Source organism: Mobula hypostoma, chromosome 11, assembly GCF_963921235.1.
Source record: "Mobula hypostoma chromosome 11, sMobHyp1.1, whole genome shotgun sequence".
Taxonomy (NCBI): Eukaryota; Metazoa; Chordata; class Chondrichthyes; order Myliobatiformes; family Myliobatidae; genus Mobula; species Mobula hypostoma.
The window spans coordinates 64527929-64555445 of record NC_086107.1 but is presented as its reverse complement, the minus strand read 5'-3'; the positions used below and the strand labels follow the sequence as shown (position 1 = coordinate 64555445).

The window sequence follows — 27517 nt, the reverse complement described above, 5'->3', positions numbered from 1 at the left end:
ATTCCCATTCTAAGTTAACATTTGCCAAATTGAAGTTTCACAGACTTAACCACCATTGTATAAAATGTGTATATCTAGGCCGACTGGCAAGTTATTCATTTGTTTTGTAGAAATGGCTAAACAGCCAAGATGGTTCCATCCAAAATCAACATTTGATGCTGAATGAAGCATTTCTCTGAAAGTAGTTACCTATCTCATAAATTGGTTGTGTATGATTAACTCCGAAATAAGATTGTTATTAAATATTTTCATTTCTTTTTAAGTATAAAATATGATCATCATGCAAGCCTTAAATTCATCAACCACAGCTTTAATGAATTTGAAGAGGCTAGGTTAATCTTATTATGATATACTTGGATTGTTGGCAAATAACCCTCCTGTTTCAGTTTAACCTCGCAATAAAGGATATTCCTGAAGTTACCCATGAGGCGAAGAAAGCACTGGCAGGGCAACTTCCAGGAATTGGGCGGTCAATGTGTGTGGAAATTTCTCTGAAGACATCTGAGGTGTGGATTTCAGTTTAATTTCTTAATTGCATGTCAGTATTTGTATACTCTAAATACCTTTTTCTCAACTTTTTATGTAATGCTCCAATTCCTAAAAGGAATAACCAGTAAGCTGACATTTGATTATGTAGCAACTTCAAATATTCAGTGAAAGGAAGGGAACTTGTGTTTCATTTTGGCGGGCCTTTAAAGTTTCTGAGAAATAACAGCTGCAATTCCTGGAGCTTTGCGTGGGTAAAATTTTCACTGGCCTGCTCACATTTTGCTATAAATAAATAATTTTTTGCTTCCACCTTTCACCTAAAGCTACTGAATCATTATGTCCAAAAATTCAATTTCTAAATAACATTTCGTATTTCCTTTTTTTATTATTTATTTATTTATTTATTTATTTATTTTTATTGAAGGAATGACACAATACAGAATATATAATGGATTACATTTTCCTCCATTTTGCTTTAGTATCGTACCCCCAAAACAAACCTCCCCCCCCCCCACCCGCCCTCCCCAAACATATCATGGCAGCTAATATATCTACAACACAACAATTCACAAATATAAGTACGGACATTTCACAACGGTACCCCCACACTACTTCAATACGACAGCGCATACACATCTGCAACATGTCACATGATCCAAAATACACTCATATTTACAATTCATCAACCACCCTGTGAGGTAAATTATAAGTGTGTTAAATGGGAGGCAACTTCCTAAGTACAATCAAATGCCCTCAACTAGTAGGTAATTCCTTAAGACTCCCAAAATATGATAAGAAAGGTCCCCATTTCAAATAGAACTTTTTCACAGACCCCCTCAAAGTGAATTTAATCTTTTCTAATTTCAGAAAAAGCATTACATCTTCTAACCAAGCAGCAGCAGTTGGGGGAGTGGCAGATTTCCAACCCAGCAAAATTCTCCTACGGGCCAATAGGAGAATTTTGCTGGGTTGGAAATCTGCCACTCCCCCAACTGCTGCTGCTTGGTTAGAAGATGTAATGCAATGATATCTGACTGGCTTGCATTTAAACCCAAATCATCATCTGCCACACCAAATACAGCTATAAGCGGGCAAGGTCTCAGTGTCACCCCCAAAACCTCACTGATAATTTTAAAAACCAGTGCCCAATAGTCATCAAGCCGAGGACATGACCAAAATGCATGTATTAAACCAGCCGGAGAGAAGGAACACCTGTCACAGCCAGCGTCCGTCCCAGGGTATATGTCTGCCAGTCTGGCTTTACTTAAATGTACCCTGTGTAAAACTTTGAATTGTATGAGCCCCAGTCTAGCACATGATGATGAGAAATGAACCCTATTCAATACTTTTGCCCAATATTCTTCCGCAAGGTCCATACCGAGGTCGTCCTCCCACCTACTCTTAGTTTTGTTTAGATCTTGAACTCCCAAAGACATCAGCTGAGAGTATAGTTCAGAAATCAGCCCCTTATTGTTAAAGCTAAGAGTGAATTTTTCCCATAACATAGCAGGTGGTAGAACAGAAAAAGAGGGAAATTTTTCCTTGACAAAGTGGCGAATCTGCAGGTATTTAAAAAAATGATTATGCGGAAGGCCATACTTACCGCGCAGGTTATCAAAACTATCAAATATGTTATCAGTATACAAATCCTTAATGCGCATAAGACCGTTCAAACCCCATTGTCTAAAAGCTGAATCGAATGTGGAGGGAGGAAATAAATGGTTTTTATGAATGGGGCCCAAAACTGAAGCTGATATGAACTTATAGTGGCAGCGAAATTGATTAAAAATTTTGAGGGTAGAGAGCACGACCGGGTTAGATGTGAATTGAGAGGATTTCAATGGTAAGGAAGAATACACCAAAGCTGGGAGAGACGAGGAGTGGCAAGACCGTGACTCAAGCAGGCACCAGATTATATCTGGCCGGTGAAGCCAAAATAATACTTTTTGAATGTTCAATGCCCAGTAATAATGAATAAAGCTGGGAAGACCCATTCCACCTATGTCATGACCTCTTTGAAGAATGCGCTTATTAACCCTTGGGACCTTATTTTCCCAAATAAAGGAGGTTATAGCTTGATCAACTGATGTAAAAAAATAACTTAGATAAGAAAACTGGCAAACACTGAAACAAATAGAGAAATCTAGGAAGTATAGTTATTTTCACTGACTGAATTCTCCCAGCTATAGTAGGAGGTAAACTGCGCCATCTCTCGAAATCAGCCTTCATTTGGCTAACCTGAGGCCTGTAGTTAGCTTCAAACAGAGATGTAAAAGAGCGAGTAATATGTATTCCTAGGTATACAAAACCATCTTGAGATAAAGGAAAGGGCAAGGATTCCTGTCGGATCTGTAGGGCCAAGTTATTAATGGGAAAGCATTTGCTTTTTTGAAAGTTCAGTTTATAGCCAGAGAAGGCTCCAAATTGGCCTAATAATGACACAATAGCACGACTACTACCTATAGGGTCGCTAACATAAAGTAAGAGGTCATCAGCATATAGGGAAACACGGTGTTCCATGTCCCCTCTTCTAACACCTTGAAATAATGTAGTTGACTTAATTGCAATAGAAAGAGGCTCAATTGCAATTGCAAAAAGAAGAGGGGACAGTGGGCAGCCTTGGCGAGTGCCACGTGTTAATGGGAAATAGCCAGATCGAAAATAATTTGTCTGTATACACGCTGAAGGCGAGTGGTATAATAGTTTAACCCAAGCTATAAATATTCTGCCAAATCCAAATTTCTCCAAAACACTAAATAAGTATACCCATTCCACTCTATCAAATGCCTTCTCTGCGTCCAAGTCTAGAGAAACTGCAATCATTTGTTTGTGAGTTCCCATGTGGATCACCTTGCTCTTTCAACATGAATATTGAATATTCCACTTTTAGTACTGACTACATATTGAAGCTGAACAGCTGATTGAGCATTCATTTGACCAAATTTGGCACATTTGACTTTTCAGCTGTTCAGTGTGTTGACAGTGCATTTGAAGCCATGAAATAATTGATACTTTTACCTTATCCATCCTGGATCTTTAATCCTGGTCAGTTAGTCATATCCTAAAATAGCCTCCAATTGAACAATCAAAAATTGAAACCATGTCATTTACAAAGAATGACAAATTACTTAACTTTATAAAATTTGAAGTAAAATAAACTGTGAAATAAAAGGTTTTTTTTAAAGATGTGTATCAAAGTTTGTAAGAGATAAAATAAAGCCGATCTGATAGAGGGTTAAGACTAATTAGAAGTTCTAGAGTTGGAGATGAAAACTAAACAAGTTGAAGAATCATGAAGATTTTTTCCATACATCATAAACTCCTAGCATTTAATAGGTCTTTGTAATTGACTTTATTCTCACTATCTAATTTCCTTGGATATGGCTGGAGCAGCACAGGAAGCAACATAGAGTAAGGTGGCAATCGAATATAGATGTTCCTTTTGGCCTTCCTCGTATACTTGCACCACAGGTGCTGGTGTTCCCTCAGTACTGCTGTGTGGAGTCTTGACCCAAAATGTCAACAATATCTCTACCCACCCCCCTTTGAACTCTTCCAACAAATTATTTGTTGCTCCAAAAACCAGTATCTCCTGCTTCTTGTGTCTTTGCTCACGTCAGTTCACTTCACAAAGTTATGAAGCCACTAAGTGCCTTCCATACAGCAGTATTTATACAAAATGTGTGGACACGCTTTTTCACCACATTCACAAATTCCAGTGATGTATTCTGCAAGTGTTAAAAGAAATGGATTTTACAGTTTGCTGGCTGAATTATACATCTGTAGCTCCTTGCTCTAACCCCCTCATACATTCTAAATTGTGATTAGAGTGAGAAGATACAAATGTATAATCCTCCCTGGTTGGATTTTTTTTTATCATTTTGAACAATTATTAAGTCATCCTGTGAAGTTCTCTATTTCCGAAAATGGTCCTAATTCATAAAGTTTTTATTCATAATTATAACATTCCATAATTGATAGTATTCTTGAGAATTAATGTTGCATGCTTTGAGCTCTACTGCATTTTGTTAAGCATGAAGAAAACTATATATTAAAAGAAGCATGGACAGTGAAAGCTGTTGGATAAATAATTAATGTTAAGGACAAGTGCAAATAGATGTAATTCAATAAAAAGAAATTACATGCAATCGTTGGCTTTATTATTTGAAACATAGAAACATAGAAAATAGGTGCAGGAGTAGGCCATTCGGCCCTTGGAGCCTGCACTGCCATTCAGTATGATCATGGCTGATCATCCAACTCAGAACCCTGTACCAGCCTTCCCTCCATACCCCCTGATCCCTTTAGCCACAAGGGCCATATCTAACTCCCTCTTAAATATAGCCAATGAACTGGCCTCAACTGTTTCCTGTGGCAGAGAATTCCACAGATTCACCACTCTCTGTGTGAAGAAGTTTTTCCTAATCTCGGTCCTAAAAGGCTTCCCCTTTATCCTCAAACTGTGACCCCTCGTTCTGGACTTCCCCAACATCAGGAACAATCTTCCTGCATCTAGCCTGTCCAATCCCTTTAGGATTTTATACGTTTCAATCAGATCCCCCCTCAATCTTCTAAATTCCAGAGAGTATAAGCCTAGTTCATCCAGTCTTTCATCATATGAAAGTCCTGCCATCCCAGGAGTCAATCTGGTGAACCTTCTTTGTACTCCCTCTATGGCAAGGATGTCTTTCCTCAGATTAGGAGACCAAAACTTCCCACAATACTCCAGGTGTGGTCTCACCAAGGCCTTGTACAACTACAGTAGTACCTCCCTGCTCCTGTACTCGAATGCTCTTGCTATAAGTGCCAGCATACCATTCGCCTTTTTCACCACCTGCTGTACCTGCATGCCCACTTTCAATGACTGGTGTATAATGACACCCAGGTCTCGTTGCACTTCCCCTTTTCCTAATCAGCCACTATTCAGATAATAATCTCTTTTCCTTTTTTTGCCACCAAAGTGGATAACTTCACATTTATCCAAATTAAATTGCATCTGCCATGAATTTGCCCACTCACCTAACCTATCCAAGTCACCCTGCATCCTTTTAGCATCCTCCTCACAGCTAACACTGCCGCCCAGCTTCGTGTCATCCGCAAACTTGGAGATGCTGCATTTAATTCCCTCATCCAAGTCATTAATATATACTCTAAACAACTGGGGTCCCAGCACTGAGCCTTGCGGTACCCCACTAGTCACTGCCTGCCATTCTGAAAAGGTCCCTGTCTGTCAACCAATTCTCTATCCACATCAATACCTTACCCCCAGTACCGTGTGCTTTAAGTTTGCACACTAATCTCTTGTGTGGGACCTTGTCAAAAGCCTTTTGAAAATCCAAATATACCACATCTACTGGTTCTCCCCTATCCACTCTACTAGTTACATCCTCAAAAAATTCTATGAGATTTGTCAGACATGATTTTCCTTTCACAAATCCATGCTGACTTTGTCCGATCATTTCACCGCTTTCCAAATGTGCTGTTATCACATCTTTGGTAACTGACTCTTGCAGTTTCCCCACCACCGATGTTAGGCTAACCGGTCTATAATTCCCTGGTTTCTCTCTCCCTCCTTTTTTAAAAAGTGGGGTTACATTAGTCACCCTCCAATCCTCAGGAACTAGTCCAGAATCTAACGAGTTTTGAAAAATTATCACTAATGCATCCACTATTTCTTGGGCTACTTCCTTAAGCACTCTGGGATGCAGACCATCTGGCCCTGGGGATTTGTCTGCCTTCAATCCTTTCAATTTACCTAATACCACTTCCCTACTAAAATGTATTTCCCTCAGTTCCTCCATCTCACTGGACCCTCTGTCCCCTACTATTTCTGGAAGATTATTTATGTCCTCCTTAGTGAAGACAGAACCAAAGTAATTATTTCTGTCTCTGGAGACAGCTTATCCACTGATGTCTACTACAAGCCTACTGACTCTCACAGCTATCTGGACTATTCCTCTTCTCACCCTGTCTCTTGCAAAAACGCCATCCCCTTCTCGCAATTCCTCCGTCTCCGCCGCATCTGCTCTCAGGATGAGGCTTTTCATTCTAGGACGAGGGAGATGTCTTCATTTTTTAAAGAAAGGGGCTTCCCTTCCTCCACTATCAACTCTGCTCTTAAACGCATCTCCCCCATTTCACGTACATCTGCTCTCACTCCATCCTCCCACCACCCCACTAGGAATAGGGTTCCCCTGGTCCTCACCTACCACCCCACCAGCCTCCGGGTCCAACATATTATTCTCCGTAACTTCCGCCACCTCCAACGGGATCCCACCACTAAGCACATCTTTCCCTCCCCCCCCCTCTGCATTCCGCAGGGATCGCTCCCTACACAACTCCCTTGTCCATTCGTCCCCCCCATCCCTCCCCACTGATCTCCCTCCTGGCACTTATCCGTGTAAGCGGAACAAGTGCTACACATGCCCTTACACTTCCTCCTTTACCACCATTCAGGGCCCCAAACAGTCCTTCCAGGTGAGGCATCACTTCACCTGTGAGTCGACTGGGGTGATATACTGCGTCCGGTGCTCCCGATGTGGCCTTTTATATATTGGTGAGACCCGACGCAGACTGGGAGACCGCTTTGCTGAACATCTACGCTCTGTCCGCCAGAGAAAGCAGGATCTCCCAGTGGCCACACATTTTAATTCCACATCCCATTCCCATTCTGACATGTCTATCCACGGCCTCCTCTACTGTAAAGATGAAACCACATTCAGGTTGGAGGAACAACACCTTATATTCCGTCTGGGTAGCCTCCAACCTGATGGCATGAACATCGACTTCTCTAACTTCCGCTAAGGCCCCACCTCCCCCTCATACCCCATCTGTTACTCATTTTTATGCACACATTCTTTCTCTCACTCTCCTTTTTCTCCCTCTGCCCCTCTGAATATACCTCTTGCCCATCCTCTGGGTCACCCCCCCCCGTCTTTCTTCCCGGACCTCCTGTCCCATGATCCTCTCGTATCCCCTTTTGCCTATCACCTGTCCAGCTCTCGGCTCTATCCCTCCCCCTCCTGTCTTCTCCTATCATTTTGCATCTCCCCCTCCCCCTCCAGCTTTCAAATCCCTTATTCACTCTTCCTTCAGTTAGTCCTGACGAAGGGTCTCGGCCTGAAACGTCGACTGCGCCTCTTCCTATAGATGCTGCTTGGCCTGCTGCGTTCACCAGCAACTTTGATGTATGTTGCTTGAATTTCCAGCATCTGCAGAATTCCTGTTGTTTGTCAAAGTAATTATTCAATTGGTCTGCCATGTCCTTGCTCCCGATAATCAATTCACCTGTTTCTATCTGTAGGGGACCTACATTTGTCTTAACCAATCTTTTTCTTTTCACATATCTATAAAAGCTTTTACAGTTAGTTTTTATGTTCCCTGCCAGTTTTCTCTCATAATCTTTTTTCCCCTTCCTCATTAAGCCCTTTGTCCTCTTCTGCTGAACTCTGAATTTCTCCCAGTCCTCAGGTGAGCCACTTTTTCTGGCTAATTTGTATGCTTCTTCTTTGGAATTGATACTATCCCTAATTTCCCTTGTCAGCCACGGGTGCACTACCTTCCTTGATTTATTCTTTACCAAACTGGGATGAACAATTGTTGTAGTTCATCCATGCGATCTTTAAATGCTTGCCATTGCATATCCACTGTCAACCCTTTAAGTATCATTTGCTAGCCTATCTTAGCTAATTCACGTCTCATACCTTCAAAGTTACCCTCTTTTAAGTTCAGAACCTTTGTTTCTGCATTAACTATGTCACTCTCCATCTTAATGAAGAATTCCACCATATTATGGTCACTCTTACCCAAGGGGCCTCTCACGACAAGATTGCTAATTAACCTTTCCTCATTGCTCAATACCCAGTCTAGAATAGCCTGCTCTCTAGTTGGTTCCTCGACATGTTGGTTCAAAAAACCATCCTGCATACATTCCAAGAAATCCTCTTCCTCAGCACCCTTACCAATTTGGGTCACCCAATCTACATGTAGATTGAAGTCACCCATTATAACTGCTGTTCCTTTATTGCACACATTTCTAATTTCCTGTTTAATACCATCCCCAACCTCACTACTACTGTTAGGTGGCCTGTACACAACTCCCACCAGCGTTTTCTGCCCCTTAGTGTTATGCAGCTCTACCCATATCGATTCCACATCCTCCCGGCTTATGTCCTTCCTTTCTATTGTGTTAATCTCCTCTCTAACCAGCAACGCCACCCCACCTCTTTTTCTTTCATGTCTATCCCTCCTGAATATTGAATATCCCTGAATATTGAGCTCCCATCCTTGGTCACCCTGGAGCCATGTCTCGGTGATCCCAACTATATCATATTCATTGATAACAATCTGCACTTTTAATTCATCCACCTTGTCACGAATGAACCTTGCATTGAGACACAGAGCCTTCAGGCGCGCTTTTACAACTCTCTTAGCCCTTATACAATTATGTTGAAAAGTGGCCCTTTTTGATGCTTGCCCTGAATTTGTCGGCCTGCCTGTTTTACTTTTCACCTTCATCAAAGTTGCTGGTGAACGCAGCAGGCCAAGCAGCACCTATAGGAAGAGGCGCAGTCGACGTTTCAGGCCGAGACCCTTCGTCAGGACTAGTCCTGACGAAGGGTCTCGGCCTGAAACGTCGACTGCGCCTCTTCCTATAGATGCTGCTTGGCCTGCTGCGTTCACCAGCAACTTTGATGTATGTTGCTTGAATTTCCAGCATCTGCAGAATTCCTGTTGTTTACTTTTCACCTTACTACTTTTTGCTTCTACCCTCATTTTACACCCCTCTGTCTCTCTGCACTGTTTCCCATCCCCCTGTTGTGAACTAACCTCCTCTCGCCTAGCCTCTTTAATTTGATTCCCACCCCCCCAACCATTCTAGTTTAAAGTCACCTCAGTAGCCCTCGCTAATCTCCCTGCCAGGATATTGGTCCCCCTAGGATTTAAGTGTAACCCATCCTTTTTGTACAGGTCATGCCTGCGCCAAAAGAGGTCCCAATGATCCAAAAACTTGAATCCCTGCCCCCTGCTCCAATCCCTCAGCCACGCATTTATCCTCCACCTCATTGCATTCCTACTCTCACTGTCGTGTGGCACAGGCAGCAATCCCGAGATTACTACCTTTGCGGTCCTTTTTCTCAACTCCCTTCCTAGCTCCCTATATTCTCCTTTCAGGACCTCTTCCCTTTTCCTACCTATGTCATTGGTACCTATATGTACCACGACCTCTGGCTCTTCACCCTCCCACTTCAGGATATCTTGGACACGATCAGAAGTATCCCGGACCCTGGCACCAGGGAGGCAAACTACCATCCGGGTCTCTGGACTGCGTCCACAGAATCGCCTATCTGACCCCCTTACTATCGAGTCCCCTATTACAACTGCCCTCCTTTTCCTTTCCCTGCCCTTCTGAGCTACAGGGCCGGAATCTGTGCTAGAGGCACGGCCACTGTCACTTCCCCCAGGTAAGCTGTCACCCCCCAACAGTACTCAAACAGGAGTACCTATTGTCAAGGGGCACAGCCACCGGGGTACTCTCTATTACCTGACTCTTCCCCTTCCCCCTCCTAACCGTGACCCACTGGTCTGCCTCCCGTGGCCCCGGTGTGACCACCTGCCTGTAAATCCTCTCTATCAACTCCTCACTCTCCCTGACCAGACGAAGGTCATCGAGCTGCAGCTCCAGTTCCCTAACATGGTCCCTTAGGAGCTGCATCTCGGCGCACCCGGCGCAGATGTGGACGTCCGGGAGGCTTGGAGACTCCAGGGCCTCCCACATCCGGCACCGAGAACAACAAACTGCCCTCACACTCATACTGCCCCTCTCCTCAAATAACAACAAAAAAAATGAAGAATGGAGTTCAAACACAACTAAGTCATAGAGAAGTACACCACAGAAACAGGTCCATCTTGTCCATGCCAAAAACCATTTAAACTGCCTACTGCCAAAGACCTGCACCGGGACCATAGCCATGTACCTATCCAAATTTCTATTAAGCATTGAAATCGAGCTCGCATAGACCACTTGTGCTGGCTGCACATTCCACACTTTCCTGACCCTCTTAGTGACGAAGTTTCCCCTTATGTTCCCCTTATTCTTCTTACCTTTCACCCTTAATCCATAAGCTTTGGTTGTGGTCCCACCCAACAGTGGAAAAAGCCTGCTTGCATTTATCTTTTGTATATCCTTCATAATTTTGTATACCTCTATCAAATCTCCTCTCAATCTTCTACGTTTTAAAGAACACAGTCCTAACCTAGTCAATTTTTCCTTATAACTAGGGTCCTCCAGACCCAGCAACATCCTTGTAAATTTTCTCTGCACTCTTTCAACCTTGTTTACGTCTTTCCTGTAGGTAAGTGATCAGAACTACACACAGTACTCCAGATCAGGCCTCACCAACGTCTTATACACCTTCAACATAACACCCCATCTTCTGTACTCAATATATCTGTGGTGGCCAGTGCGATCATGTTTGCTGTTGTGTGCTGGGGCAGCAGGCTGTGGATAGCAGACACCAACAGAATCTACAAACTCATTCGTAAGGCCAGTGATGTTGTGGGGATGGAACTGGACTCTCTGACAGTGGTGTCTGAAAAGTGGATGCTGTCCAAGTTGCATGCCATCTTGGACAATGTCTCCCATCCACTACATAATGTACTGGGTGGGCACAGGAGTACATTCAGCCAGAGACTCATTCCACCGAGATGCAACACTGAACGTCATAGGAAGTCATTCCTGCCTGTGACCATCAAACTTTACAACTCCTCCCTTAGAGGGTCAGACAGCCTGAGCCAATAGGCTGCTCCTGGACTTAATTCCTAGCATAATTTACAGATTACTATTTAATTATTTATGGTGCAACTGTAATGAAAACCAATTTCCCCCGGGATTAGTAAAGTATGACTATGACATTGACTTTTTTGAAGGCCAATGTGTCAAGAGCTTTCTTAACGACCCTACCTACCTGTGACACCAGTTTCAATGAATGATGTGCCTGTATTCCCAGATCCCTTTGTTCTACCGCACTCCTCAGTGTGCTATCTTTTACTGTAAGATCTGCCCTGGTTAGTCCTACCAAAGTGCAAAAAAGCCTCACACTTCTCTGTATCAAATTCCGTCTGCCATTTCTCAGCCCATTTTTCCAACTGATGCAGATCCTTTTGCATGCCTTCCTCACTATCCATTACATCCCTAATTGTGATGTAAACTGCAAATTTGCTGATGCAATTAACTCCATTACTATCCAGATCATTGATACAACAAAGGACCCAGCACTGATCCCTTTGGCACACTACTAGTCACTGGCTGCCACTCAGAGAGGCAACCCTCTATGTCCACATTCTGGCTTTACCCATAAAGCCAATGTGTAATCCAATTTCCTATCTCATCCTGAATGCTGAGTGAACCTTTTTGACTGTCCAAAAATTAGGTTTTTGGTACAGCTAGAGCATTGTGTTCTGAGCATGGGAATTATCGGAACTTTTTATCAAGAATGCATTTGAGATTCACTGAGTTAGGTTTAGGGATTTGGAGCATTCAGTTAAGAAGAAGATTAATGAACTTAAAATTGTGAACTGGTTTGATTCTGAAAGTGAAAAAGCTGTTTCTCAAGGCAGATGAGATAGATTTAGGTCAATTAACAGAAGAAACAAAAACAGTTGACCGGAGGAACCGTTTCTGTGTGCACATGATGTTGTGATCTGAAAAGGGGAAGAAGAGTAAGTGATCATTTCCAAAAGTTTCGTAAATATCTTGAGAGATAAACTTAAATGTAAAGGATATGGTGACAAGATGGAACTCATTGAACAGTTCTGCCAAAGAGTCAACATGAGACGAAAGGCTGAATGCTGTTGTATACCAAATGTTATAAGCATCTTGCTATGGTGCTGAAAACCTGGCAAAGGCTTTCGTTACATTTATGACTTTGTCCAGTAATATGTTGTCCTATGATAACCTGCCTACAAGATCACACCAGATAAATCCATCCCAGCCAACTTTCTGTGGCTCACTATTAGTAGTAGAATATTGGCACATCTGGGATGTGCCATTAAGACACTTGATATTGCTCCTCAATAAACTGTTTACAATGTGACCTCAGTTCAAAATTCATTGGAACCTTTACTGCTGACATCAATACAGGCTTGTCCTGATGGAGTCAAAAGGAAAATTATTCTCTTTGCATTTGTACTTGACACACAAGAAAGCAGATGCAGGTCTAGGTCATTATTGAGTGAAGCATCCATGGTCTGAATCATTTTCATTATTTTATTTGGACGATAGAGTTGCCACTCACAAGATGATATTTTTTGTCCATCTCTTATTTGATCCTATTGGAGGGTCAAATGTCAGTAATAATATTAGTTCATGAGTTACTTAACTCCATTGCTTGTTAAAGAGTAAGACTATTTTTCTGATGATCCTACAGTCTTAATAGATATTTACATCTGTTCTGACGCAGTAGAACAGGTATGAATGCCTATGAAGACTGTTTAGTCAACAACACAACCAAGATTGCATATTGCTCAGTTCAAAATTTGGACAGTAGCGTTCTTAACATTTTTAAAAACTAGTAATGAGCATCCCAAACACATAACACAATAAATGGCATGTTTTTCAGTGACCTTTCAGCACTTAATCTCCCCTACCAACATCATGAAGATCACCAGTCAGTAGATTTTTAACTGGATGTCAATGCTAACATAAGATCATGGTCGAAATAGTGTAGTCTGTAACAAATAACTTGCTTCCTGAATTCTGTTCCATATTGTCAAATTTTACAGGCTTGAAACCCTCTCACTTCGATAAATACTGCAATAATACACCAGATACCCAGAACCAGTACACGAAATTTGCCTCAAGGCTGTATATGCTGTAGCCTCCTCGGGTGTCAGTATTGATAGATGAGTAGAGTCCATTGCTGCAAGCTGATAAAACGTGTTTAGCTACTGTAGTAGTAACAATGGAATGGAATGGTAACAGTTCCATTTTCTAAGTTATACTTTCATCACTGTTCCTTATTACTGTTGAATCAATGGGATTCCTTTCCTATCATTATGGCCAGAGGAATTTTAAGGCCCAGTGTGAATGAGAATGGCGTATAAATGAGATGGTTTTATTCACTGCATCCCGGGTTGCTTCAGAAATGTCTTTTTTTTAATATATTGTCATATAATTTTGATTACTTTTCTGTGCATTTTCAAACCATGCAGTTGTAAGACAAACATTTCTCTGAAACAGTGAGACAAATGAGAGCCTTAGACAGTAATTACCACTCCTGACAAAGGGTCCTGACCCGAAACGTCAACTGTACTTCTTCCTATAGATGTTGCCTGGCCTGCTACGTTCCACCAGCATTTTGTGTGTGTTGCTTGAAATACAAGTCAGTAATAGTTAAAGTAAGATTGGTGTTCTTGAAATCAAATACATATAATGAAGGATATGATGTCTTTGAGTAAACTGAGTGGTACGGTTAGTCACTGCCACTTCGGCTTGGGGATTTTAGGCATATATGCTGACATGTTTTATTGTTCAAAAACTGTTTAAAAGCATATCATTTTTCCCTTTTCAGGGAGATTCTATGGAGTTGGAAACATGGTGTTTGGAAATGAGTGATAAGTAAGTTTGTTCTTTGATAATAATTTCAAATTTCAAGCAAAACCATATTTTGATGATAAATCATAAGAAATTTGAGAACAAGCTGTGCTTTCCTGAGTCATCCTGATGATTCACAATGTTGGAGAAGTGATGGTATTGTTTCATGTTAGAGTGGGTGAATTAAAATCCTGTTTATCTGGTTGTTGCTGGTTCAAATAACAATGTCTTCAGCTACTTTATCACTAATGTTAAGTAGATTGGAAATGCAGAGACCCCTTGGGTTGAGTTGCTTTTCTAACAATTTTGATCTTTATTTAGGTGTGATAAAGAGATTAAGGTTTCATACACTGTCTACAACAGACTGTCACTACTATTGAAATCACTTCTTGCAATCACAAGAGTAACACCTGCATATAAACTATCCAGAAAACAAGGACATGACTACGTAATCCTGTACAGGTAAAAAGCTATTTCCTAGCTGCTCCTAAAAGGTAGCCTTGTTGATCTATCTCCATGCAAAAGGTGAAAGTATTGGGAAGAATGTATTGAAATATGTTTTGCTCTTAATTCATCCTCCTGAGCTCAATTGTTACACGTGAAACTCATTTGATGCCCATCGCAATGTGTGAGTGGCCTGCAAAATGAGTTAAGTTGAAACCACATTTAGTGTGTTTTTCAAATCACACGTGAACCAAACTAGCCTCGGGTTTCTTTGTTCCTTGTCTCAAGAAATTAGTGAGCCAGTGGATCTTTAGAACAATCCAACAGTTTAGTGATCACTTTACTCTTCCAAGCTTTTCAAGATAGTTTCAAACAGAATCCAGATTTTCTCACATTGTGGAGTTTGTACTTGTTTTTAGTGGATTACTTACAATTAATATAGTCTTTAGGAATATTCTGTCAGCACCACTCTACTGCCACCTGCAAGTTTTTTTTTTAAGTCATTTGCCCCAAAACTGATTTATTTGAGTTTATTTTGTGCTGATGTAAGTTTACAGAAAACCTATATTGATATGCTTTAGATTTGTAACTCAATACAAATGAGTCACACAGGACCTTGTCTCTTCATCAGCTTCAGGGTTTAATCCAATGTTAGTTTACACATTCTTGGCTCTCAGTAAAGTCACAGTAGAAAACTACTTATATTATTAAATTCGTCACGTCACATTGGCTTCAAGGAAGGGTATTATTTAAATGGGAAGATTATTAACCAGATATGTTGAAGAAAAGTGAACTTGGGAGGAATTATTCAAGTATAAGATATTCCTGAAAACTGGAAAAAAAGTCATTTTGTATCCTATACAATCGGAGGGAAATAATTGAAGTGGTGGAGAATCCTTCGGGGGGTCTTGCATGACAATTCTCATTTTTAGAAAAAGTATGTCTTCTATCAAATAGCCACTGACATTCATCTCCCACCATTATTTCCATTCCATAATTGAACTTTGAAGCATGCACATTGAAAAAGCTTTTTGATTTGGGCTGCCATTTTATATTGAAAGTGAGTTTGAAACAATAATCCATCCAAAAACCTTCTCCAAAGGCCACATTGTGGATATGCAACCATTGACATTTTTTGTGTAGAAAATATACAGTCTTTCCTTGGGAATTTGAAATATTTTTCACAAAAATGTTTCCTGATATACCCAAACACGAGGAAATCTGCAGATGCTGGAATTTCAAGCAACACACATAAAAGTTGTTGGTGAACACAGCAGGCCAGGCAGCATCTGTAGGAAGACATACAGTCGACATTTCGGGCCGAGATCCTTTGTCAGGACTCACGAAGGGTCTCGGCCCGGAACGTCGACTGTACCTCTTCCTATAGATGCTGCCCGGCCTGCTACGTTCACCAGCAACTTTTATGTGTGTTTCCTGATATACCCAGTTATTTTAAAGCATGGTCACTGTATTTTACTTGAGTACCAGATAAGATACACATTTGCTTTCAATTTTGCAGGATATATTTTGGAGAAGTGCAACTGAGTGGCCTGGGTGAAGGTATGTTTGTAACTTTTGTATCCTTTCCTGTGTTAGTCCTTCCATTGATGTATAATTGGGGAATTGCAGTTTTTAAATATGTACAGTACAATATGTAGAATACTTTGCACCCAAGATGATAAACCAGCCTAAGGTTAAACTGTCCTTCCCACTCATTGGGTCCTGGTTCCAGTGCTGCCTTCTCTGTCAACAGATCAGGAAAATTTATCAAAATTCTAAGATCTACAAGCAGTGAATAAAAAGTGAATGGGTTGTGAATAAAATAACTTCTAATGGCCTCGATGGTGGGGATCTCTGATGATGAATGCTGCCAAATAGTCAGTATGTGACGAAAGGCTGAATGGCTGTTGCATATCAAACTTCCAACACCACTCAAGTCCTGAGTGTATTAGATTATCAGATTTTTACTGTATCTTTTTATAATGTGTGAAATAATACCAGCAGCTTTATTTATGGGCTATTGCTAGCTTCCCTAAAGGTGAAATGAGCTAACTGATATTGTAGTATTGGTGTTAATTCTAGATTAGATCAGGTACATGTTTCAAGCTAATTTCTCCAATGAATGTTAGAGATCTAGTTGCCTGTGCCAATTTTAAAGGACAATTTCATGTAATGTAGCTTGTGTTTCAACTAAGCTTATCATGTGCAAAATTCCATTTAGTATCCTGAAATCCAAATTTTTTTAGATTTACATGAACGTACTTGAGTAAAAGGGCAAGAGACTCCCTTTGAGTAATTTCTATTAGCAATCATTTGTTTAATGGTCTTGTTTGAACAGACTATTTAGCTACTGTTATTTTAAACTCCATACTGTCAGCTTCAATACCATATTTTTGTCCATTTGAAGTTTATGCCAACGTCAGACATTCTTGTTGCATTTATCCAATTGATTAAAAAATAATATGCCGTACAGGATGTACTTGGAAGTTACATCACCAGCCATCTAACTGACCTTGCAGAGGTTCTTTTTAACGCCACCTGAGTAACGACGGTCCTATCACACTTCTTAGACACTTAGAAATTTGCTCACATTTTCTCCAGGCATAAATATTCATTTTGTGAAACTTTTGTCCAGTGCAGCCTACTAGTACAAGCCAGTAGCTCCTTATCCACCTCTCCATGCACTATATACAGCTGTGCATGAGGCCACAGAAGCACCAATGCATCCTTGCTCTCTTAAGAATGTAAGAAACAGAAATTGATAGGGTGCATCTAGCCCTTTCAGTATGCTCAACTATTCCTCGTAGATGATTTTCTATCTCAGTGATATATTCCAGCATTATCTCTGAAACCATTTATTCCCTAAATGTACAGAATTAAAGCTTAAACTGCACATTGTAATCTGTTTGGTACGTTGTGTCAAACCAACTGCATGTTGTACTCTGTTTCAGAAATTCAGTTCCACTGAAGTTGGTGTATTTGTTTGCATTTAACATATATCTAATAAATAGCCTGTTCATTTTGATTGCATGGTAGGACACACCCACTCCCATCTCCAACATGGCTTCTCTATACCTCTCTCTCACAGGTTTTCAGACTGTACGGGTTGGAATAGTTGGAACTCCTGTCGGCACTATTACTCTGTCTTGTGCTTACAGAACTAACCTGGCTTTCATGTCTGGCAGGTAAAGTCTAATACTGTCTTGAGATTTGTACTGATGGAGCTGGCTGTAAGCAAAGTTAGGTTAAGTAAATTTTTAATATTGTTAAGAGGTTAGATGATTGTATCCAATAGTTATATTTAAATTACATTGAAGTAGTGTTATGTAGTATAATTATAAAGCTTTTAAGAATGAACATTTAACTTTCCCAAAGAAATAAAGTTATCTTGATGCAGAGTGCTAATTTATATTAATGATCATAACTTAATCAACAAGGCTGAACCTGATACTGTTCACACTCATACTGTGGCAGCAAAGAGTAGTTAGGATTTAAAAACAGCGTGGCTGTTTGCTTTTGGTAAAACACAACTCCAAACTTGTCAATACCTCAGAACATTTAAAGCATACAGCACAATACGGGCCCTTCAGCCCATGATCCTAGCCCATGAGGCATAGTGAAAAACTAATGGAATGCCATCTGTACAGAATAATTTCATCACAATAATACATTGAGGTAGTAGAATAGAAAACAATAGAAGAATGCACAATCAAGTGTTACACGGAGCATTATAACACACTACAGGCCTTCAGCCGTGATGTGCAGATCTTTTAACCTATTCCAATATCGATCTAATGCTTCCCACCCACAGAGCCATCCAATTTTGCTTCTCCCGTGTGCCTGTCTAAGAGTCTCTTAAATGTCCCTAATGTATCTGCTTTTACCACCACCCCTGTCAGGGTATACAAAAAAAAACTACTTCTGACATTTCCCCATATACTTTCCTTCAGTCACCTCAAAATGATGCTCTCTCATTTTCGTCTTTTCCGGCCTGGGAAAAAGGTGCTGGCTGCACTCTACCAATGCCTCTTATCTTGTACACCTCTATTAAGTCACCTCTCACCGTCCTCCATTCCAAAGAGACAAGACTAGCTCACTCAATCTTACCTCATGGAACATGCTCTCTAATTCAGGCAGCATCCTGAAAAAAATCTCCTCTGCGTCCACTCTAAAGTGTCCACGTCCTTTCTATAATGAGGCAACCACAAATGAACACAATACTCGAAGTGTGGTCTGACTGGAGTTTTATAGAGCTGCAACGTTACTTTGAGGCTCTTGAACTCAGTCATCTGACTATTGAAAGACAACATACCTTACACTTTCTTATCCATTCTATCTACATGCTTGGCTACTTTGTGGGATCTGTAGACATGGACCACAAGATCCTTCTGTTCCTCCACACAGCTAAGAATTCTGACATCAACCTTGTAAAGAGCTTCCAGAGTATATCACTTCACACTTTGAATTGTACTCCAACTGCTACTTCTCAACACAGCTCTGCATTCTATCAAGGACTTGCTGTAACCTACAATAACCTTCTACACTATCCACAACATCACCAAACTTTGTGTCATCTGCAAACTTACTAACCCACCCTTCCACTCTCTCATCCAAGTCATTTATAAAAATCACAAAGTGCACAGGTCCCAGAACTAATCTCTGTGGAATATCAATAGTCAAAGACCTCTAAGCTGAATACATTCCATGTACTACCAGCCTCTGCCTTCTGTGGACAAGCCAATTCCAAATCCCCCAGCCAAGTTTCCCTAGATCCTATGCCTCATGACACTTGAATGAAAGGAAAGATAAATTTAGTTTGTGACGTAGAAGAAAATATTACCTTCCTATTCGCACATATTGTATTGGTCCATATTTGCTAACAAGTTTCAGGACTCCTAATTTAATGACAAGCCAGTTTCTTGAATAAACTACAAGGGGCTTGTTAAGTTTTCCCACATTTCTACTGGGAATTTGCTGTCAAGTTGTGCAGCATCAACAAACTCATTCATTTGATTGGGGGTTACATAGAGTGATTAAATGAGCTGCTAGATTTTTATTATCATTTGTTATGATTAGCTTTTTTATTTTCCTGTTTTAATAGTTTTTATGTGTTCTTAATGGTCAATGGGGCATAGTAACAGGTTTCTTAGATAGCAAAGGTAAGGCCACAACTTTATTTCAAAACAGCTTCATGGATTTGGAATTTTTTTTCGCCTTCCCACATTACCTAATTGCATTATTTGAATCCCTATTACCATCGTAAATTTGTAATTAAGGTACAGAACTTTATTGCCAGCAAAATTGGGCAAAGTTATCTGAAAAAGCTAAGCTTTGAGGAGTGTTAGGTGGAGAAAATTCTGAAAAATATGAGCTTTAATTTGTGCGGTCTGCTTGATTGTTCAAGTGGATTATTGTGATTTTTATGAAACTTTGTAACATTGTATTTGTAAAATAAATGTTGTGGGAGGTGTCAACAATTGTAAAAGACCTGGTACAAAAGACTTCCAGTCTGGGTAAAATATTATGAGCCTTAAGTGTATGTTGCTTCTGTTGGCAAAGTATTTGTGTTTATTTTTTTACTTACATTCAGGGGAGTAAAAATCTGTTGTGTCTCCGTCACAATGTACAAGCAATAAAGAGGGGAAATGTGGGAGGATATTGTAAAAACACTAAGATTGTATACATGTATAGACAGTCAGATACAATGTATAGTCAGATATGCATTCAGATCAATATGTATTGATAAATCTGATGGCCTGGTGAAAGAAGCTGTCCCAGAGCCTATTGGTCCTGGCCTTAATGCTATGGTAGCATTTGCCAGATGGTAGCAGCTGAAACAGTTTGTGGTTGGGGTGGCTGGAGTCCCTGATGATCTGCCGGGCCCTTTTTATGCACCTGCTTCTGTAAATTTCCTGAAAAGGAGGAAGTTCACATCCTCAGATGTGCTGGGCTGTCCACTCCAGTCTCTACAGTGCTCTGCGATTGAGGGTAATACAGTTCCCATACCAGGCGGTGACACAGCCAGTAAGGATGCTTTCAATGGTGCCCCTTTGGAAAGTCCTGAGGATTTGGGGTCTCATACCAAACTTCTTCAGCTGTCTGAGGTGAAAGAGGCGCTATTGTGCTTTTTTCACCACAGAATCGGTATGTACATTCCAGATGAGATCCTTGGTGATGTGGATACCAAGGAACTTAAAACTACTCACCTTCTCAGTTACAGTCCCATTGATATCAATAGGAGCTAGCCTGTCTCCGTTCCTCTAGTAATCCATGATCAACTCCGTTTTTTTTTGACATTGAGGGAAAGGTTGTTTACTTGCCACCACTATGTCAGGGGGTTGACTTCTGTGTAGGCTGTCTCATCATTGTTGGGAATAAGGCCTATCAATGTCATGTCATCTGTAAATTTGATCAACAGATTGAAGCTGTGCATGGCAACACATTTGTGGGTGTATAAGGAGTAGAGGAGGGGGCTCAGGACACAGCCCTGGGGAGCTCCTGTCTTGAGGATCAGAGGGGCAGAGGTGTGTCTGCTCATCCTTACCACCTGCTGGTGAACCGACAGGAAGTCAAGGTCCAGCTGCACAAGGCAGGGAGCAGGCCGAGGTCTCTGAGCTTCTGGTCGAGCCTTGGGGGGAGTTAAGGTGTTGAATGTTGAACTGTAGTCCAAGAACAGCATTCTAACATAAGCATCCCTCATCTCCAGGTGAATGAGGATGGTGTGTAGTGCTGTGTCTATGGCATTGTCTGTTGATCAGTTGTGTTGGTCGGCGAATTGTAGGGGTTCCAGTGTAGGTGGTAGCATGCTGCCATTGTAGTTCTTGACCAGCCTATCAAAGCATTTGCTTATGATTGAGGTGAGTGCGACAGGACACCAATTCTTCAGATGTGTTACCTTGGTTTTCTTTGGTACAGGGGCAATGTTGGATGACAGTTCTGGTTCCTCATACAAGCCACAGAGTTGGTCATTTCTGTGCCATCCATCACCATGGTTGATGTAGTAATGGAAGATTTCCAGGTTAATCGGGTGGAGAAGGTGGTAGTGAGATGATTTAAGCAGTATTGCCGAGGAGAAGGGTTAGGGAAGGGAAGTGATGCTGCAGAAAAGTTCAAAGTAGATAGGGAGGATAACAGCAGGAAGTGGTTCAATCACAGGTGGAGTTAGGGAAGGTGGTCAGTGAAGATGATTTAAGATTCAAATTTATCACACGTTAAATTAAAAGCAAACAACAGGAATTCTGCAGATGCTGGAAATTCAAGCAACACACATCAAAGTTGCTGGTGAACGCAGCAGGCCAAGCAGCATCTGTAGGAAGAGGTGCAGTCGACGTTTCAGGCTGAGACCCTTCGTCAGGACTAACTGAAGGAAGAGTGAGTAAGGGATTTGAAAGTTGGAGGGGGAGGGGAGATCCAAAATGATAGGAGAAGACAGGAGGGGGAGGGATAGAGCCGAGAGCTGGACAGGTGATAGGCAAAAGGGGATACGAGAGGATCATGGGACAGGAGGTCTGGGAAGAAAGACCGGGGGGGGGGGGAACCTAGAGGATGGACAAGAGGTATATTCAGAGGGACAGAGGGAGAAAAAGGAGAGTGAGAGAAAGAATGTGTGCATAAAAATGAGTAACAGATGGGGTACGAGGGGGAGGTGGGGCCTTAGCGGAAGTTAGAGAAGTCGATGTTCATGCCATCAGGTTGGAGGCTACCCAGACGGAATATAAGGTGTTGTTCCTCCAACCTGAGTGTGGCTTCATCTTTACAGTAGAGGAGGCCATGGATAGACTGTCAGAATGGGAATGGGATGTGGAATTAAAATGTGTGGCCACTGGGAGATCCTGCTTTCTCTGGCGGACAGAGCGTAGATGTTCAGCAAAGCGGTCTCCCAGTCTGCATCGGGTCTCGCCAATGTATAAAAGGCCACATCGGGAGCACCGGACGCAGTATATCACCCCAGTCGACTCACAGGTGAAGTGTTGCCTCACCTGGAAGGACTGTTTGGGGCCCTGAATGGTGGTAAGGGAGGAAGTGTAAGGGCATGTGTAGCACTTGTTCCGCCTACACGGATAAGTGCCAGGAGGGAGATCAGTGGGGAGGGATGGGGGGGACGAATGGACAAGGGAGTTGTGTAGGGAGCGATCCCTGCGGAATGCGGGGGGGGGGGAGGGAAAGATGTGCTTAGTGGTGGGATCCCGTTGGAGGTGGCGGAAGTTACGGAGAATATGTTGGACCCGGAGGCTGGTGGGTTGGTAGGTGAGGACCAGGGGAACCCTATTCCTAGTGGGGTGGCTGGAGGATGGAGTGAGAGCAGATGTACGTGAAATGGTGTGCTATCTGGACTATTCCTCTTCTCACCCTGTCTCTTGCAAAAACGCCATCCCCTTCTCGCAATTCCTCCGTCTCCGCCGCATCTGCTCTCAGGATGAGGCTTTTCATTCTAGGACGAGGGAGATGTCTTCCTTTTTTAAAGAAAGGGGCTTCCCTTCCTCCACTATCAACTCTGCTCTTAAACGCATCTACCCCATTTCACGTACATCTGGTCTCACTCCATCCTCCCGCCACCCCACTAGGAATAGGGTTCCCCTGGTCCTCACCTACCATCCCACCAGCCTCCAGGTCCAACACATTATTCTCCGTAACTTCCGCCACCTCCAACGGGATCCCACCACTAAGCACATCTTTCCCTCCCCCCCCTCCCGCATTCTGCAGGGATCGCTCCCTACACAACTCCCTTGTCCATTCGTCCCCCCCATCCCTCCCCACTGATCTCCCTCCTGGCACTTATCCGTGTAAGCGGAACAAGTGCTACACATACCCTTACACTTCCTCCCTTACCACCATTCAGGGCCCCAAACAGTCCTTCCAGGTGAGGCAACACTTCACCTGTGAGTCGACTGGGGTGATATACTGCGTCCGGTGCTCCCGATGTGGCCTTTTATATATTGGCGAGATCCGACGCAGACTGGGAGACCGCCTTGCTGAACATCTACGCTCTGTCCGCCAGAGAAAGCAGGATCTCCCAGTGGCCACACATTTTAATTCCACATCCCATTCCCATTCTGACATGTCTATCCACGGCCTCCTCTACTGTAAAGATGGAGCCACACTCAGGTTGGAGGAACAACACCTTATATTCCGTCTGGGTAGCCTCCAACCTGATGGCATGAACATCGACTTCTCTAACTTCCGCTAAGGCCCCACCTCCCCCTTGTACCTCATCTGTTACTCATTTTTATGCACACATTCTTTCTCTCACTCTCCTTTTTCTCCCTCTGTCCCTCTGAATATACCTCTTGCCCATCCTCTGGGTCCCCCCCCTTGTCTTTCTTCCCGGACCTCCTGTCCCATGATCCTCTCGTATCCCCTTTTGCCTATCACCTGTCCAGCTCTCGGCTCTATCCCTCCCCCTCCTGTCTTCTCCTATCATTTTGGATCTCCCCCTCCCCCTCCAACCACTTGGCCACGTGCCCACTTATCACATGTACGTCAAAACATAATGAAATGCATCATTTGCCTTAACAACCAATGCAGCTGAGGATGTGCTGGGGTGGGGCAGGGCAGCCTGCAAATGTCGCCACGCATTCTGGCACTGACATAGTCTGCCCACAATGCTTGATGGGAAAGACAGAACACAACAGGCAATAAAACAAGCCCCACTCCTCCTTCCCTTACACACTCACACTTCTCCAGCCCCAGGACAGGCCTTTAGCCTTCAGTGGACTCATAGATTTCACCAGCGTGAAGCCTTTGACTTCACAGCGTGCTGACAGATATTTGCAGGCTTGAGGCTCCAGCCAATGACTTCTGTACTTCCAATTGACTCTCAGACCTTGGCATCAATCTGGGATCCACCATTTGCTGAACACTAAATCTCAGATTCTGGTCTCGCTGCTGGGGGTCCCCCAACACTAGGCTTCGAACTACAGTTCTCACCGATTCTCGGACCCAGGTTGTTACCAGATCTCTTGCTCCCTGTTCCCATGAAACTTTAACTCCAGAACCTGTCCGTTTACACTAACCTGATCCCCAACTCACCTGTCTGTCCCCAAAACCATCTCTGCAAACCTAAAAAATATGAAATCTGAGCCATGACCTCAACAGACGCCACAACTTGCGCCATCTTGAAATCAAGAAATCTGGGATCTTGCCTTGAAGGAGGCATGAAAAGTACTCAGTTGCTACAGTTATAGCACCAGAACTTGAAACACTGAATAGTTCTGCAGCCCCTTGATTATTAAATTCGGGTAAAGTTTGAAACTCTTCTCAAGAAGTAAATTTCAGAATTGAACTACCTTGGTGTTTTGTCTTGCTCTCATTTTAGTTCATTATGCAGTTTATTTCAGGAAGAAAGATGGCAAATGGCTGCATTTGATATAGCAACAGACTGGTTTTAAATTGAATGAAGGGATTTAAGTCCTATTGATTGGCTATGATAAAGAGCATTATCTCATGAGGTGAGATGTAGAGGTGATCTTACTTTGGTTTTCAAAATAGTGAGTTTGGTTGACACATTAAATGGGAAATAACTCCTCGCTGATCATCATGATTAAATAGAGATGTGGTAAATATAGAAGAAAGAACTTTTATAAAAATTATAGGAGTTATTTCAAAACCAATTGAGTTTTTTTAAAAAAACATTAGTTCTTTCACAAAAAATACTGAGAGTTATAAAACAAAGTGATGAGCTGCAATGAGAAGAATCTGCTCTATCAACTTGTCGTGCCTTGGTTTAGTTGAGATGCAGAAAGCAACCTTGTCCTCACCCATGGGGTTAAACTGATTCTTTAACAAGTCAGAGTTTTTAAGTTTGCACATGACACAAATTTGAAATGTAGTAATCAATGAAGACCATAGGCCCAGAAGACATAACAGCAGAATCAGGCCATTCTAGTTAAATCTGCTGTGCCATTTCATCATAACTGATTTATTATCCTTCTCAACCCAATTTTCTTGCCTTCTCCCTGTTTGGGTGTTTGATGGTCTTTTTTTGCTTTTTGGGGGGGTTTCTCTGTTTTGTGGCTGCTGACTAAGAAACAAATCTCCAGATTGTATAATGTATACAAATTTTTATAATAAATGTACTTTGAACTTTGTAGCCTTTGATGTCCTTATAAATCAGGAACCTATCAACCTCTGCTTTAAACATACCCAGTGACTTGGTCTCCACAACTATCTGTGGGAATGAATTGCACAAATTCACCACCCTCTGGCTAAAGAAATTCCTCCTCATCTCTGTTCTGAAGAGACATCCTTCTAATCTGAGGCTATGCCCTCTGGTCCTAGACTCCTCCACTATAGGAAACATCCACTCTTATCTAGGGCTTTCAATATTTGAAAAGGATAGTAAACACAACAAATGTGCATAGATAAGTAAAATGCGAGATGAAATTTAAACATGGCTGGTTTATTTTTATGGGAAAAGTCAGCAGAAGCAAAAGCTTAATTAAGTATGAGAAGGAATAAAGTACATTGCCACTACAGGTTGGCCACAATCATATTGAAAGATGGAGCAATCTGATCAGACTCTCTGTACTCATAACCCTTGCTCCAATATAGAATCTGCTTATAAAACTTGTCTATGTCTATAAAAGAAGAAATTCCTTTTTATCTCTCAAATTGGTAAGCTCTTAATATCAGATGATGCCTTCTCTTTCCCACAAAAGGTCCACTCTGTTAGGTCCCCTCTGAATATTGTATTGTCCTAAAAGATTAATTTCATTAGTCAAAACCTCACTGAATTTTTGTGCAATTTGCTTAATCTTTCTTTATGAGACAATGACTTCATCCCAGGAAATAACCTAGTAATGCTTGTTTTTTGTTTCTTGAGCAAGGACGCCTACATTACTCTAATAGCATTCTTTGATTCTATCCATTTAGACAATATTCTACCTTTCTTTCTATCAAAATAAAAATCTCTTATTTCACATATTACTACCTAGCAACTTCTGTGTTCTTGCAACTTGACTTCCCACTTACTTTTGTATTATTAGCAAATTTATTGGAAGTACACTTGGTATCTGAGTTAATGATACAAATTGCAGGTAGTTGAGGTCCCTGTGGCACTTAGCTGATTTTTTTATACTTTTATACCACCAAAAAATTGGTACTAGAATGTACAATCATCATAGCGATATTTGATTTTGCACTTCACACTCCCTGGATTACAAATATTAAATATTAAAAATATTAAAAATTGTTAAAAATTAGTAAATATTATAAATTATTTTACATCTTTTGTAAGCTAAAGATGACTTTTATGTCATGAAACTTAATTTCACATGTTCTGAATCTCTGTTCGTGTATTACACTGCTACGTTAAGTTTTTGGTAACCTTTCATGTGGCACAATCTCAAGTTCCTTTTAATCTATAAGCACTACTGGCAGTGGTGCTCTTATCCATCTTATGCTCTCATGTTCTCAGAGAATAACAATCAATCTGTTAAACATGGTTTTCCTTTCATAACCCTTTTCATATTTGGCTATGACTCTGCTTGATTTTCTAAGCATCCTGATGTTACTTCCAACTGATGTGGGTTCTACAAATGAGTCTGTTTTTTCCTGCATACTGTTTCCTTCCTTTCCGGATTCTGTTCCAAATGGTACAGTTTTGAAGTGAATAAAGACATCTTTTGAGGATGGTAGGACAAACTGGGAGAATTGGAAACTGAGATTATGTTAAATAAGCTTAAAAATCATGGCTGATGAATAAAGGTGGAACATATAAAGTAAGGGTGTTAGAATTCCTGTGAAACATTTATTTGGACCAGTGTACAAGTATTTGATTTGAAAGGTTTAATAAAGAAATAAAACTTGAGTGCAAAGAAATTTATGAGAAATAAAAAAAGAGATCAAGACTTAAGATAATAAGAATTAGAGAAGGTGAGGTAATTATTCTTGAAGCAGGAGAGGCTTAGAAATTTTCATAGCAGTATTTAAAAGCACAAGGCATTTCAATAATTGATACAAGGATAATGGACTGAATTGCTTCATGTGCTG

The 27517-nt window shown here is 41.5% G+C and overlaps 1 protein-coding gene across 6 annotated transcripts in view; it reads left to right on the top strand.

Annotated features, from left to right (window-relative positions):
• Positions 1–27517, top strand: part of atg13 (ATG13 autophagy related 13 homolog (S. cerevisiae)) — a 132122-nt gene that overhangs the window by 34134 nt on the left and 70471 nt on the right. For all 6 annotated transcript variants that reach the window (XM_063062192.1, XM_063062196.1, XM_063062195.1 and 3 more), the window contains 5 exons: positions 387–506; positions 14061–14107; positions 14405–14545; positions 16047–16087; positions 17616–17712. In XM_063062192.1, the coding sequence (XP_062918262.1) occupies positions 387–506; positions 14061–14107; positions 14405–14545; positions 16047–16087; positions 17616–17712 (446 nt within the window). The remainder of the gene's footprint in view (positions 1–386; positions 507–14060; positions 14108–14404; positions 14546–16046; positions 16088–17615; positions 17713–27517) is intronic.